The sequence below is a fragment of the Melanaphis sacchari genome, unplaced genomic scaffold (genome assembly GCF_002803265.2).
Source record: "Melanaphis sacchari strain LSU unplaced genomic scaffold, SCAv2.0 Contig24_pilon_pilon, whole genome shotgun sequence".
Classification (NCBI taxonomy): domain Eukaryota; kingdom Metazoa; phylum Arthropoda; class Insecta; order Hemiptera; family Aphididae; genus Melanaphis; species Melanaphis sacchari.
In genome coordinates, this window is record NW_020271125.1 from 2,735,187 (window position 1) to 2,752,209 (window position 17,023).

Consider the following 17,023-nt stretch of genomic DNA (forward strand, 5'->3'; position numbering starts at 1 on the left):
TTAAAAAATATGTTGAGCTAAAGTATGGCGTTGAATATTAAATTCCCATAAAATTAATTGGAAAATCAACGTATGGAACGATAAAAGCCGATAAAAATGCGACAATATGTAAGTAAATATTGTATACTGAATGAAAAAAAAAAAAAAAACTGAAATTAAATTAAAAATGAATGATGTCGTAAAAAAACTTCATTAGCCTTCGCGGTGGGAGCAAAGTTTTCATTAAAAAAAAAAAAAAAAATAATATAACTACTTCTTACCAGACGGTTCGCGGTAAACCTAAAAAATTCACGGTGGCGCATATTTGTTTTGTATACCGCAAATATTCGGTTGGCTTGCCATAGTTTCACTTTATGACAAAATTCTAGTTCGCGTATTTTTTTTATTTTTTTTTTTTTTTGAACCATCGACGAAAATACAGATTATTTTCATAGTACATCTTTGTAATTAGTTGACATTTTTTTTTTTTTACATCAAGCGCAAAGGAACTTAATCTGTTATGACCTGCGCGTAGTTGGTACTGGTTACTAATATTGCAAATGAATAAATAAATTAAAAAAAAAAAAAAACCACAATAGAGAATAAATTATAGTTTTGCTTTAATTTTGTGTTTCGATCGGCGGCAAAAAAAAAAAAAAACCCTGTAGACATGGCGTAGTAAAATAAAGGAAATTTTCATGTTTTAAACATGTATAGTTTTTTTTCTCGAGTGGTAGTGGTGGCGTGGTTACTTAGTTACTTAAACCTCTGCCGACCTCGCTGTTAAAAGTTGATTTCTCACTGCAGTGATACGTCCGTTAGTGAAAACCCATATAAAAATTATTTAGTATTGGATTTTTTACAAAAACGATGACGTTACAATAAGGAAAAGTAACAATAAATTAATGTTTTGTCCTCTTCAGTCTGACGCTGTGTAATGGATGCATCTCGTCGATTTATCGCGTTGCAATTAACTTATTAGATTTTCTAGCTCTGTTTTACAGCTATATAGAGAATATTTTAATGTGACGTATAGATAAAAATAATTATAGGTAATTATTAGACAAAGTCGATTGAAATGCATGGCAGTGGGTATCTGATTATTTACTGGATAATACATAAAAAATACTAATTTATTATGTAACAATAATAATAATTTCTTTATTTACGGAAATTAATTTCAATTACATTTATAAAATATAATGATAGTGCATGTTTACATTTATCTAAGAAGTAAAATTGTATTAATAATTGAAGGACAGTAAAATAATACATAAATACAATATACATAATATATATATAGTGTATATTTACACAATGATAAATATTTTTATAGGATGAAAATAAAAACAACAAACTTGGTTAATAAAATTTTTTAATACATTATTGTAGTAGTACACATCCAAGTCAATATTATTCACGTGTGCATGCGTAAGCAGTACTATATTATTATTATTGGTATTGGTATTCATTTAAACCAAACTATTTATTATATTACAAAAAAGTATATTTATTTAATTTAGAAACACTCTCTGATATTGATGCAAAATAAAATCACTAAATTCAACTTGAATTATCCACAATAAAACTTAAATTGTATTTCCTTCTCTCGCACATGTCCATTTTTGCGCTGCTCAATAATTTGTAGTCAACATGATGCCGGAACCCAGTCTTCGTGTAGACTCTACTTTATAGAGTATTGGATTATTTGTATTCAAATAAAATAACTTAATCATAGTTATTCTTCATATTGTTTTTATCTATATAACATAACTATTGGCAATTTATAAAACTTAAAATGTTTGATTTTGCGTTGATTGTGCTATATATAACAATTTTTTCTCATACTTATACTTGTAGAATACAATTTTGTGAATTATTTTTTAATTATTATTTTTTATTACAAAATACTTATTAAACCGTTTTCATTTCATTTCATTAATAGTTATTGAAATAAGCGAAGGTAAAATATAATGGTTATTAAATATTGAATCTTCATTTGAGTAAAAATGAAATCAATTAAGTTCCGCGTGAGTTATTAATTATTGTGGGAGGTTATTACTTATTTAGTTTCCCGACTTAATCCGTTGGGATGAATATTTATTTTTAAGCAGTGATGTAATTCGATTTTAAATTATTTCGTAGAAAGTTATTAATTGAGCCTCAGCTCGATATTAAATAAAAAATGAAGCGTTGTTTCGGGATTTGAACTTCTACTGCGTAATGATATATAATATAATATTTACTCACGGTTTCGTCAAAGGTCATGTCCATAACAAAAAAAAAAAAAAAAAAAACGAATAAGATCATGTAAACTATAACAATAATATGTACTACTTTTTTTATTTATTTCTTGTTAATCTTAAACTTTAAACTATTGGGCTTCAATAGTCATTGGTTACAATAGGTTTGAACCTTACTATATTATATTATACGGTATAGGTACTTATAATAACGATATAGTAAATAATGTTTTACTACAATACTGTGCGTTGTCTGCGCACGGCTGCAACGTTTTTATCTCGATTGTAATGTTTCAAATTTACAACGCTATTATTATTACATACATACACTATTATAATATAGACGCCATACGATATAATGTATTGTGTATATCTGTACTTATTTTATAGTATTGTTTGTTATTACATCTGCAAGGTCTGCGACGCGCATATTTTTATACGAGTCTTGCGATAACAGCATGCCGCCACATTTTTTTTTTTTTATCCCTAATCGAACGTCGCCAAAGCGGGGAACACACGCTTGCAGAGACATGGCGCGTGCGATGATATCGTCGTTAACCCGCGTACGAACCGCGTCTCGGTCGTCATGTCTCCGTCACGCAAAGACCAAAAGGGTTTTTGATTCCCGAACACATCCCGGTTCCGGTGTGGGTACGTATATAATATCGTCCCGTTAGAATGTATTATTATATGCATTCGATATTGCCGCCGTTGAGCATAATCGTCGTTGGCTTTTCGGCTTTTCGACTTTCTACAGTAATAATAATGCTTTAATGATATACGACCATGCGTATAATATAATATTATAGTTTACGCACTCAATCGCCACGATTATTGTTCCGTAATATGTAATACATTATCGATCGACTGCCATCCAATTGATCGTTTCTAATCCAGGATTAAAGGAATGGTAAGCGATAATACGGAAGAAGTGGGCTATTATGTATAATATGTATAATATGGTCGTTAGTTCAATGGTTTAGGGTATCGCTGCGTGGACATCATAATTAAACGTTATTTTACCATAGATTACCATATTATTAATAATAATCGCAAGATGATTTGATTTTTTTTTTCTTTTAAAGTATTTATCCACTTATATTAATTTTACAATAATTATGTTTTGTTCTTAGAAATTTATTTTCGTGGTGTTAAAAAAATGATTACACTTATAAATTAAAATATGGCCAATTTTACATTAAAAAAAATCAAGTTTTTAAATTTCTTGTGATGTAACTAACCATTTATTTTTAACAAACTTTCTACTAATTTCGAATAGTTTTAATTCAGTAAAAATTTATTAATTAATAATATTTTCTCTCAAGTTTAAAACACAATTGTCCCAATAGGTAATAACCCATTTAATCGTATATCCGAATTAATTTTTTTTTTAATTATATATGTTATAGTACATGATTGAAATAGTCAGCCATCGATTGGGATCATGTAGACTTATTTACCTCATTTAGAGTAATGTCTAGGTCAGGACCTAATACTGGGTTCTCAATCCGGGACTCGGGTTGTATGTATTCCGGGTTCTAGAAACGCGAAAACCGCACATCCGCTTCATATATTTCCACGCTGCAACTGTAATTAATAACGGATATCCGTCAACATCCGGTAGATGCATACAACAGCCATAATATTAATAATAATAATAATAATATATACCACAAAATCGTTTTAATTCCGTTTGTGCATGCGATTACGTGTATATAATATATAATGTACAGTATATATAGTATATTGTAATTTGTTGTACGTATCCATAAAATATTATATTACGCCAGTCGATAACGAAATGAACGGTCGAATATAATTTAATTATAATATAAATTGGCCAGATCGGGTTAATAGTAATATTTATATTTATTTCGATGACAATATCTGCAACGTTCAACTTGACTAAACAAGTATCGTCTTAAACTTAAATAATAATGACACATTTGTAATACATTTACGGTATGTTGTCGCTAGTTAGTATACATTTATAATCTTATTTACAATTCTCCCTGGTTCTAAAACTATTTTATTACGTTAATTATATATTTGAAATCGTCGAAGCGTAATTAGTTAGTACTGCATATAATATTCAGTAGGTATGTATGGTATATATGATTGGTACCTATTGTATTATCGTTAGTCGTTTGGTTGTTTTGTAAACATTACCAGCCGTTCGTGTTAAGAGGACGCCACGCCCGCATGCATTATTTCTGTCTTGTATACATACAACATGTAAAATGTTCGTTCAGAAAAATCCATTTTATGTTGTTAGAAGATTTAATGTTAGAGAAATTTACCTATTATCAAACTTAAACGTTAGAATTTTATCTAGTCCACCATATAAGCTTTTATTAATATTATAATTTAAAAGTAAGTTATGAGCATTTTAAAGTTTTATATTTTACATTGCTATAATTCAGTTCAAAATTAAAATATCAATAAAAGCCTATGATGATAGTAATTTTACTATAAATTAAAGCTAACAACATAAAATGGATTCTGCTGAACAATAATTTGCTGTGTTGTATGTTTGCTAGACAGAGGTAACATATGCAGGTGTGGCATCTTCTTAACAAATATATTATTATGGAACATTTTAATCATAATGCTGCCAAATGATATTTCTATTAATATGAAATGTATTTTTTTTTTAAGTTAAATTATAGTGTACTACTATGTTTAGTTGAAGTAGTTGTTGAAATATGATTCAGTATAATAAGAAAACAGACAAATGCAAAAAGATGTTTGATGGATCTAGACATCGATTTTCTTTCTATTTTGTGCTCCTTGAAGTAAAAAAAAAAAAAAAAAAATAGATAAATTTCGATTTATTATCCCACGTATACCGCATTGAGCAGATTACATTTTTGAGCTTCGGCCAAATATTTCGGTAGACCGGAATAAAATTAATTTCAGTACATTTAGCCAGACAATTCATTACACGACTTATCTCTTCCAGTACCTTAACATTTCTTAAACAATTTTAAGTGTATAGTTATAGAAGAACAATTGGCGTTGTTTAAGTAAAAATAAAAAATACAGGCCGAGAACGATTGGAAAAAAAAAAAATAACATCTTAATAGTATTAAATTATAAGTACAAAGCCCGGTACACTACTTTTGTAAATAATAAATTATGTGTAATAATTTGTATCATATTTACGTAGGAAAATATTAACCAGATAATTGACAATTTATATTGGTTTTAGTTGACTGATAATAATGCACGTGCCTTTGATGCATAGTCTACACAATTAATTACTATAATCAATTAGTTCCATGCCTAGAATGTTAATTTGCTATTTCAATTGATTGCTTTGATGCTATATTGATGTACAAACACGCATAAACAGAGTAACACTAATTCTCGAACGGCCCACATATTATACGTCCAGATTTTATAACAGAAGTAATAAATATAATAATCTACACCATTAAGCCTAATGGTGATGCGGTGGGTGATATTATGTATTAATTTTAGGTGTACGTGTAACTAAATATTTTGAAAATTGACCATGTTAAAACGACGATCGTTATTTTGAGTGGTGTAATAGATACAACTACAACAAAATTCAAATGAACGGAGGATCGTATTTCTACGTGTCGATGATTTAATCTTCGAGGCAAAAAATTATCCCATTCAAATATTATTGATACTAAGAAAAAGGATAAATCTAATTGTAATTCCATGTATTAAAACGCATAATAGTTATAATGTAAAGCCGTTATTCTTTATTGCCAAGGATACTTGTAACAATGTAACAAAATTGCTCACCGACTAAATGACAATTATTTGCATTGTTTTTATACTATAATGTTCAATGAAATATTAAAATACTTATAATATAGTCAACAAAAGATTACCAAGTATTGAGTGATAACGATTGACCATAGCTTTGAATTTAGACGTTATAAATATTAACATACACTAATTAACTGCAACGAGTTAATGTATTTTTACGTAGGTAATTATATTTATTAAAAATGTAACCATCTCTATTAAAGAATAATCGATAATTATTTATCAATGACTTGAAAGTTGAAGTATGTTAAAAGCAAACAGTTGTATACCAAATGGATACATATCATGCGAATAAAATCATTAGTTTAAGTAGGAGTCTGACGATTGATAAGATGTGACCAATAATGGTTGAAAATTTCTTAAAATTACTGTAAACTTATAATATTGTGTATAATTAAGAAAATTCTCAGTTTATTCTTCCGTTATAATTAAATTATTAAAACTGCATTGAAACGTACCAATGAAAATTATTTAAAGGACCTAATTAAAAAGAAAAAAATCTGATTTTCTGGGTCACAATTATTTGTTTGCTAAGTTGATAAAAAGTTTTATATATATTTACACACTTCATATTTGTTGAAATCACTTGATTTACAACTTTCCATTCATGATTTTCTTTTTATCTCTACTCGAAAAATTTTAAATTTTTCTTCTTACTACTTATTTCATGTGTGCGATACAGACATACCGTTTTATTCTAACGAAGTTAGTGTTCGTGTGTATAGATAAATATAAAACTAGATCTCTAGTCTCCTGTTTATTACCAGAAGTGTAAACATTTGAGTCTTGCTTATAATAAAATAGTAATTTTTACGACCATTTTAAAAAGGTAGTTCATATTATTATATTTTTATTACATAAATTTTCATTAGACTTGGAATCATCCGGCCTGTTGGATGAGTAAAAACATTTCACTCGGTGCTTGTGTAGTACACACGTTAATTATTACAACAATAGTAGGTCTTATAGCCAATAGTATTCGTCATTTTAATCGTTACTTCTCCAAATAAAAATTTAGAATTTAATTTAAAATAAAGGGTTTATAAACATTCTTCTACATTACGCCATCTCATCATAAATTAATGTCGCTACGCCACATATACTATACACAAATTAACGCTTATATATTATTTTGTTTTCAGCATGGATTGGTTCCCGTCACATCGTTACGTTCATGTTGTTCCTCGGCATGGCCAACGCCTACATCATGAGGACCAACATGTCAGTAGCCATAGTGGCCATGGTCAACCAGACAGCACTGGAAAGGGACCCGACCATTCCGGACGACGAATGTGAGGGCTACTACACACCCGCCGCGAACACAACCGTACACGTAAGTATACCGACACTACACAATATAATAGAGCCCACAATTAACTTTTTTCGGACGTAAAAAAAAAAAAAAAAAGAATGATCAAACATTTAGTAGAAATGTTTAACTTGTTATTGACGTCGCTAAAAAATCCGCCGTTGAAAAGTGAACGTAAAATACGTTTAAATTATGTTTATTTATAATACAACTACGCTGCAGTAGAACTAACGATGGAACAGCAATATTGATTGGAGTAATAAAAAAAAAAGTCTTATACAATTTTTAATAAAAGTCAAAAAAAGTTCTACCAATGAAAAATTATAATTGTTTAAGTTCGGTAGCGGGGGTACTATAAAAACTTTTCGTAATTCATTCGTAAATTGTTGGACGGATAAATTATTATTATAATTTTTTGAACAGAATTTTAATTTTTAACTTCACATTCATGTTCGTGGGTAATTGTACTGTGAACTATGAAAACAATTGTGTTTTATATTGAAATATACACGGCTAGTATAAATCTCAAATGGACTTCACAATTATTTTCATATTAAAGATTAATATGATTTTTATATTAATTTAAGACTTATTTATTCATCTTAAAATTGTTTTGTATGTATTGTGAGTGTAAGAAAGTACGTAATCTTAAATAGGAAGTTGCAATACATCAGTGGTGGATATGAAGCTCATTTAAGGGAAAGGGGTTAACTGCTACAGTGCTATGTATACGCAATATAATATAAAACCATTTTTGATGATTTATATTTATAAGGCAACTATAATTCACTAAAGACTACATAAACAAGTCTAAGAGTGTTATAAACTACATGTCATTATTTTCAAATCCACCACTGCTGTATACTGTTATAGTAATACTTTAAAAAAAAAAACTAAGTTCTTAGAATTTAGATAATAACTAATTTTTTTATTCAAATATAATGTTATATATGTAATAATGTTATAAATTATATAAAATAGCTTAAGCTCAATTTTAAGCTATATTAGTATTTTTGTTTTGCATACAAATACACATATTCTTTCTTTTTTTTTATTTTGTATAATTATGCTTATCTATATTAACACTATTAAAAAATAATTAATAACGCATATTATAATAATATACGAAGATTTTAATAGCTTTATTATGAAATCATTGACTAACGCATGCTTTATTATTTGTGTATTATTTCAGAACATGTCCAACGAGGGATCATTCTTATGGAGCACGTCCCAACAGGGCTATGTGCTCAGTTCATTCTTCTACGGCTACGTTATAACGCAAATACCATTTGGGATACTGTCGAAGAAGTATGGCGCCAAGTATTTCCTTGGCGTTGGCATGCTCATAAATTCGGTGTTCGGCTTTTTGGTGCCGTTATCTGCCAACTTCGGCATATTTTCTCTGATCACCATACGTTTCATTCAGGGCCTTGGAGAAGTAAGTTTCGTTGTATAATATTATATGACGTAGTATTTTACTTACGAAAATAGATTATTTATATAAAAATATCTACATTCAGAATATTCTATTCAGAACGTAGACGATGCATTTAGTATAATATGACATTGTAAAAGTTAAAATAGGTGAAATCATATTGTTGGTTAGTTACACCTAATTATTTTTTCTCAATAAATATTAACTATGTTCGTGTTTTTATCGAGATTTTTTAAATTTTTTTTTTTAATTTTGAAAAAAAAATGCAAATAAATATAGGAGTAGAACAGTAGGTACATGTATTTTTAAAATCCCAAGAATGACTGTAAGCAAGTGTTTAACATCAGTTGTTGGTTAAGTAAAATATTAAAAACTTTAAAAAATGTATTATTTTACCAAATTAGATACGAAATATTGTAAATTATGGAAAACATTCAAACCATAGAAAATATGTTTAACGTGTTCACTGTTTATGCAATATGCGTCAGTTGGGTTTTTTTCACTATTACCTATAATATTGATGTGGGTAGGATTTAGCAGAAGATCTAGATGGCGCACATGTTCTGAATGGTTCCCATGGGGGTTTTAAATATTGAAATGTGATCAATTTAACCAGTCTTTTACCCTAACATCGCCGGATGATTGAAATCATGGAACATGTGTTTATATTTTATCCCACCTGTGTATCCATTTTCAAATTTATATTTTTGCTCTTTTACCAGAAAAACAATAAAAATACGTATGAAATAATATTCACATTGAAATTTTATTGTTTCTCTATTTTAATTAATAACTAGTTTCGACAGTATATCCCTATATCTTACAATTCTCACTTATATATACATTTATTATGTATACTATTTCGGAATGCGAACATCCGATATTAAACCGAATAATAATTTATTTTTCGATTACTAAGGTGTTGACAAATTGCAAGTTAGTGGACGTTCGTTTATACGAAATACACGTGACCTAGTTATTGCTTTTGACGTTTTTTTGAACTTAAAATTAACAAACGTCCCTTAAATTTCAAACTATCGTGCGTCGATAGTGCATGGTGTTGATTTCGTGAAAATGGTGTGCACAAAAATTTAGCTTGGTTAGGAAAATGGATTAATGACCGTGTATATATATATATATATTACCTACTCTACTCTTTAACTATAGACCGTGTTTTATTTTTCAAACATCTAATAAAGACTCTAATGGTTGTTTGCCTTGTTTGTTTTTTCAGGGTCCCATAGTTCCTTGTACACACGCCCTGCTTGCTAAATGGATCCCTCCGAACGAGAGGAGCCGTATGGGAGCATTCGTCTATGCAGGTTAGTTACTATGCGTATACCACCAAGTTAGGTACAATTATACAACCAAATGCTACTGGAGTGCATAGCCTATCCCTATCCTATTTTTATTATTATTACTATTATTATTATTATTATTATTCAATTTTATAGTTTATTTTCTCTTTTCGTCTTCATACAAAAAAAAAAAAAAAAAAAAAAAATACATCAATGATAATTCATAGATAACTACATTTTTTAAACACGTGAAATAACAATGGGTACTTGTAGGTGATCTTTATACAAACGTTAGTAGTAGTACCTTTACAAGTATAATATGGTCGTTATTCTTGGGTTTTAATTTTTTTTTTTTTTTTTGAACATTAAAATTATAACGTAATCCCTAAAAGAGTTAAACTTATTAAAGTGACACATTGCAATATCCTGCTGAGTCATCCTTGTTAATTTAAGCGTATACAATTTAAGTCATGTTTGTTTAATCCTGAATTTATGGTTATGCTTGTACTTATTCAACTAACATACGAGTACTATATATCGGATACATGCGTCGTGTTTTGGTTAATTTAATATACCTAGTATTTTTATATATTTGGGTTTTTTTTTTTTTGCGAAACGACCATGACTTAACACAAAAGGTTATTACAACATACAGGTATAATGCTAATATTCGGTAAATGTGTACTGACATTTTTATTTTATTTTTTTTTTTTATCTAGAGTTTTAAGAAATCACATATAGATTACTGAACATTTTCAAGCGTAATGAACGTTACGTCTAAACAAAATATTTTAATCATATTATGATCAATTATATCATTATAATATTATTCCAATACACCGTAACACAGGATCACTAAATATATAATGTGCTCGTTGTATATAATTTATCATATATAAAATATAACGGATTTGGTATTCGAGTACACCGATTTCAGTATTCGACAATAAAATATTATCCTAACCTCAGCCAATAATATTATCAAACCATAATCGTTTAATAATTTTGTTTTTTACTTAACAGGGGCGCAATTTGGCACAGTCATTTCCATGCCACTGAGTGGCGTACTTTCGGAATACGGGTTTGCCGGTGGATGGCCGTCAATATTCTACGTGTTCGGTGCTATCGGCACCCTGTGGTCCGTCGCATTTTTGTGGCTCGTACACGAGGACCCCGAGTCTCATCCCACCATACCGCATGACGAGAGGAAATACATTATTAGTTCCGTTTGGGGAGCTGCCGGTGTGTCCGTGAGTGTATTACAACTATTTTGGCGCGCGCGGTAGAACGGTAATAACAATTAAACTACCGGAATTTATTGGTTTTTAAATGATAAAATATACATCACACGTACACGCACACACAGATCACAAAGTACTGCAAGCATACACACCCTCGTTTTAAACACTGACCCTCTGAAGCGCCGCACCTACACCCCCGTCCCCCGTGCATTGTGAGCATCGTGGGTGGTTGTGGAATATTTATGAAACCCGCGTTGGTACCGTACACGCTGAACACAAGAACCGACATGTAAATAATAATTAATTAAAATTCTATGTAGGTATTATTTACTCGAAAACACGATATTATAATTAATACTATATAATATAGTATTCTGTTCAAATATTATGCATCGTGTATGGATAAAAAACATGCATCGCGATCGTTTCGAAATAGAACAAATAGTCGTCGTCGTGCCTAGTTACGGTATTATAATGCACGAATACGCAAAATATACGTTTAATTTGTTAAATACATTATATTATAATATTATTAATATTAATTGGCAATAAAATTCTGCTGTCACACAATTTGGCTATTATTATTCATGATTTATTAGATTATGAGATTTATATCGTATTTGATACGACACTATTTTCGAATAAACACATATTATTATTAGTTTGATGGTAATATTAATTCTCCGTTGACCATTTTTATTGATGTTTACACTTGCCATATTTTCTTGGCTCGAATATCTTATCACTTTTTAAAAAATTTCTAAAAATAACCAATTTACGGGAAGAATTATAGTTTAATTGCAGGCAAAACAACTAATTAAATTGCGTCTAATCACAAAATCCATAAAAATTACGTATTAAACGATATGAGACGTGTTAAGGATAAATGATATGGACGTTTCCAATATCATGCGTTTAATATAATCGAGCTTCAAAAAACCGTAGCTTTTTAGTGTTGAATATAATTTCTTTTATAACAGTATTCAGTTTGACAGGAGATTAACGTATTTCACTCAATATATTACGCAAAGTAGATTATACGAGTATTGTATGGTTTTGTTTTTTTTTTTTTTTTTGCGTTTCACTTATCATTTGTGCTGTGCGCATAAATAAAATACTCGTCTTGGTCATAATTTGTCAAAATGTTAAGTCTTACAATAACGTTAATTAATAAAACTAGCCTCCATTGTTGAAGGGTATTTAGGATTCTTATAATATAAAGAATGCCTCGAAGTGGAAGTCTTGTAATTGGCAGTTTCTGCGACTTTTCCATCGCCTTATTAAAGCTTTGATAATATTTTTAGTAGTTGGTTTTATTTCCTTGAATTTCATAAAATATAAGATGTTTAAAAAAATATGAAACGAATAATATATTATAAATTTATGAAATTGGCATTCATTCGTTTATTAAAATATCGTTTTGAGTAAAATCGTGTTTGGATTTTAATTTATTGTTTTGTTAAAATTTAGTATTAATTATTGACAATGTTTTGATGAAGGTTAAACAATATAATTCGATATTCCAACTAATGAATTAAATTTCAGCCTATAAACTAATAACCCCTCGTTCTTGGTGAAACTCTTATTCGGAATTTACACATTCGGAAACATTACGTAATAATAATACCTTTATTCAACATTAAAACAAAATTTACAGTTTATAATTAAGTGAGTTATGACTAATTATCCCTTATTGATGAATCCCTTTCCACACAAGTTGTACAATTTATTTATCTCTATTGGTATACTAATTTGTTTTTATGAAAATAATTTTTAATTAAATTACCTATCATAATAATTATTATTTTTGCGTGGAATAAAACAACCGTTGGCAGTTTGATGAGTTGAAAGGAAATTCGTAGGGCATTATATTATGTTGAATTGATTAAAAAAATATACCTGCAAAATTCTATTATTTTGAATATTGATAAATTGTTAAGTGTTTTTAAACAAATGAGTGAGGTACGTTTAGTGGGAAATTATATATTGTGTATGTATTCCGTTTATAATATTCAAGTTTATTTACTTGATCCGTTAAAGTTTTTTTATATATAATGTTTGTATACAAATAAATTATAAAAACCTTCTTCAACTAAATTTGTCAATTTTTTTTTTTTTGTTAAACTTTAAGAATCCAATGCGCAAGTGTTTTATTTTAATTTACTTAATGTTATACATTTTTAAAATATGATAAGCCCTTACACCAACAAAAAATTACTTTTGATATCACGTTTTAAGTAAGAAATTTCCTTTACTTGCTTTCTACTCGCTATAACTTACTGGGTATATATACATTATATAAACACTCCGACAGATCCGACGGTAAGGGAAATACCTACATTCATTATTTATTTATACTCCCGGGTATCAACTTATCAACTTGGGCGTGAGCTACAGAGGGTTTAATTTATCAGTGTCCTAAATAACGATATTGTTTATGTTTTTCTTGGGTTATGATTTTTTCTTGCATTTTCAGCTCCAATGCAGTTTTATTATATTGTTAAATTTTTATCTTTGGTTGCAATTTAATTTCCCAAACTTACCATATTTCGATGTTGCGGAACCTCAACTAGTGAATCTTTTAACAGAATTCGTGAATAAAATAAAATGTAATCTTAAATATTTTTTTACCCAATTAAGCTCGTTACCTTATTTTAAATTCTTCTAATTCTTTATTCATATTTTTTTTTTTTTTTGCAATCATCGTTTTTTGTATTAGTTTAATATTTGATTATAATTTATAATTCACGGATTTGAATAAAACTTTTAATCTACCATTATTTATATAATTGATTTGTATGATTTCTCGCATTACCAGTATACGTGACATGAAGACATTTTTTTTTATTTATTTTTTTTTTTATATAACATTAATAAAAGTTAAATTTAAATAAAAAAAAAAAATAAATAAATACTATTTTAGTCATCGCAAACTATGTGTAGACACATGAAACTAAAAAATATAGTTGCATAAAAAAATGTTTAATATTTTCTTTAACAGATTATAATAATATGGCAACTGCACGAAATTAAAAAAAGAAAGCTATATTCAACCAAAAATATTTTTACTATAGTTGTCAAAAATAACTTCAATAATAACTTTCAATAAAGTAAAACATTAATGAAAAATGTTATAGGCTTCATCCTTAAAGAAACATGATTGTTAAAAAAAAAAAAAAACAGTTACTTTTGAGCGTATTTATCTTCTCAACATCTCTCATGAGTCTTAATGTCTGTATAATTATCATTTTATTTACATTTAATACATTTTGTCTTTTTTCTTTGTAATTATTATGCATAATGTTTAACATAAAATATATCGTTGAGACTTTATTCATTGATGTGAAAATGTATTATTCAAAGTTATATACAATGTTAATTAAACTATTAATTTGTATAATACATACAAATAAGAGTACACACTAAAAGGATATTGTATAATTTACTCTAGAAATAACTGATCGTATAGACATTTATGCCTACACCAAATTAAAAAAAGTAATACTGTTATTATACCAAAGTGTTTGTTATTGAATACTGGGACATGTAAAATATACATTCATGGGTAACCCGTGTGCATATTAAATATGGCTGTAGGTACTCGTACTACTTTGAATGTAATATAAAATAAATTATTATGATGCACGGAAGTTCGAATCGTTTTATTTTACCTTATTTAAAAAAATAAAAACAATACTATTCTTGTTTAGCAACTACGCGCAATAATAGCCATGCGCAAGTGTACGGTATTATAGTATTTCGTATAATATGCAATCGTAATAACGTCTTGGGCAATGGGGTTTTGGCCGTTTTGTGCGCGAAGAACGAGTAAAACTCAATAGATATGTTATTGTTCGGCGGAACTTTTAGAAACACAATCTCGTTTCTCACAACTCCTTGTTTTTATTTTCTAGTCTCCCCCTGTGCCATGGAGAAGCATATTAAAGTCGGCTCCGTTCTGGGCCATATTGGTCGCTCACATGGGTCAAAATTACGGATACGAAACGCTCATGACCGAGCTGCCGACTTTCATGAAACAAGTGTTGCACTTCAATATAAAAGCTGTAAGTATATAAAACTATAATAGTATTTTATTATGTTATTTACGTTTGTGTGTATACACTATTATGATTTATAAACATTACAGGATACTAAAACTATATTACCACTGGAAAGAGTGGGGGGGTGGGATATTTATTTTATTATCTTCATTTTTATTCATTTACCTGCACTCTACGTTTCCAGTAATCGATAAACATTACTATTCGTTTGTTATTTGATAGAACGGAACGTACTCGTCACTGCCGTACCTCGCCATGTGGGTGTTCTCAATGGTGGCCAGCCATATAGCCGACATGATGATCTCCTCAGAAAAGTTTTCGCACACTCTCACGCGCAAAATCGTCAACTCTATCGGTAAGAATTACAATAATTAATTTTACCCGTCACGAATACCTGGCTTACAGTTATAAAAACGATAGGTGCAATAGGTACATATAGTGATAATAACAGGCGATATTGAACTGATGTGCAAATGGCAGGCGGAATGTTTGAGTATATTGATCTTTTTGGTCTTGGATCTCGATGTAATGTACATTACGCATATACAATGTATATTGGGTAGATACATTTTATAGTACAACATTTCCTATAGGTAGTCATTAGTTTAAACAGCCAAGTTTTCGTAGCGAATTATATTTTATGACCTTCAACACGATTTTGCACTAAATAAATAAACCAATAAGGTGAACGTTCGGAAAGAGTTTCCTTTCAAAGTTGTAATATATTTGTAAAGTGCGGATCGTATCGAGGAGACTTTGTGAAGAACAAGCTTTTTTAAAAGCTTTGAAGTCTTAGAACTTATCAAATTATAATACAAGCGTATACAATACATTCTGCATGTTAAGCACATAGAAAATATTTAGACGGAAAAATATAATATTGTAGCTACGAGGGGAAACAAGGAACGTTAGTCTACCGTCTTTGCATTTAATGTATTTTCAAGGTTGGTAAAAAATTCACAAGCTTGAATAAAAAATGTTTACCCAGAAAGAAATTTTGAAATATTAATAACTAATTGACTGTCGTTAATGATTTAACAACGTATGATACAGTTGTCCGTTGTATGGATTTTAGCCGTTAGGTTAGGTTACTAATAAATGTATAACAAATTTATAAAAATTAAACATAAAATATAATAATATTATATAATAATTGAAAATCGATGTTAATTTTTGTTATCGTCGTTTTCGTATATATACAGTGTGATTCTTCAAGCATGTGCCACCCCTATTTCGTCTTTTAATAACAAGTTTATTCAAATAATGATTTTTGTAGTTGTAAGATAAACACTTGAGATAATATTTTTAAGCACTTAAAATTGTTATACCATTTAAAGAGCGTCGACGATAAACATTTATTTATTTTTTTTTTTTTTAATCAGAAACAATTATTTTAACTGCGGATTATTAAAGTGATTATAATATGTTTAAAAATATTGATAAATTTTAATCAAATCCTCCTTGTATACTGTATATCACTGTATACACCATAAATATTTACCGTATTGTCTATAATATTATATTATTACAAGTGTATGTACTTTCGTACAGACCTACCTGTATAAAGAAAGTATAATAGTTTGAGATAATATTTCGGCTCGCGACCATATATGCGTACGTGCATACAATATTCTAGTAGACGAATGTGGT

The 17,023-nt window shown here is 28.8% G+C and overlaps 1 protein-coding gene across 3 annotated transcripts in view; it reads left to right on the plus strand.

Annotated features, from left to right (window-relative positions):
• The window catches only part of LOC112594960 (putative inorganic phosphate cotransporter), a 71,355-nt gene that overhangs the window by 44,067 nt on the left and 10,265 nt on the right, over window positions 1-17,023 (plus strand). For all 3 annotated transcript variants that reach the window (XM_025340004.1, XM_025340002.1, XM_025340003.1), the window contains 6 exons: window positions 7,169-7,359; window positions 8,531-8,776; window positions 10,008-10,095; window positions 11,095-11,321; window positions 15,227-15,376; window positions 15,596-15,728. In XM_025340004.1, the coding sequence (XP_025195789.1) occupies window positions 7,169-7,359; window positions 8,531-8,776; window positions 10,008-10,095; window positions 11,095-11,321; window positions 15,227-15,376; window positions 15,596-15,728 (1,035 nt within the window). The remainder of the gene's footprint in view (window positions 1-7,168; window positions 7,360-8,530; window positions 8,777-10,007; window positions 10,096-11,094; window positions 11,322-15,226; window positions 15,377-15,595; window positions 15,729-17,023) is intronic.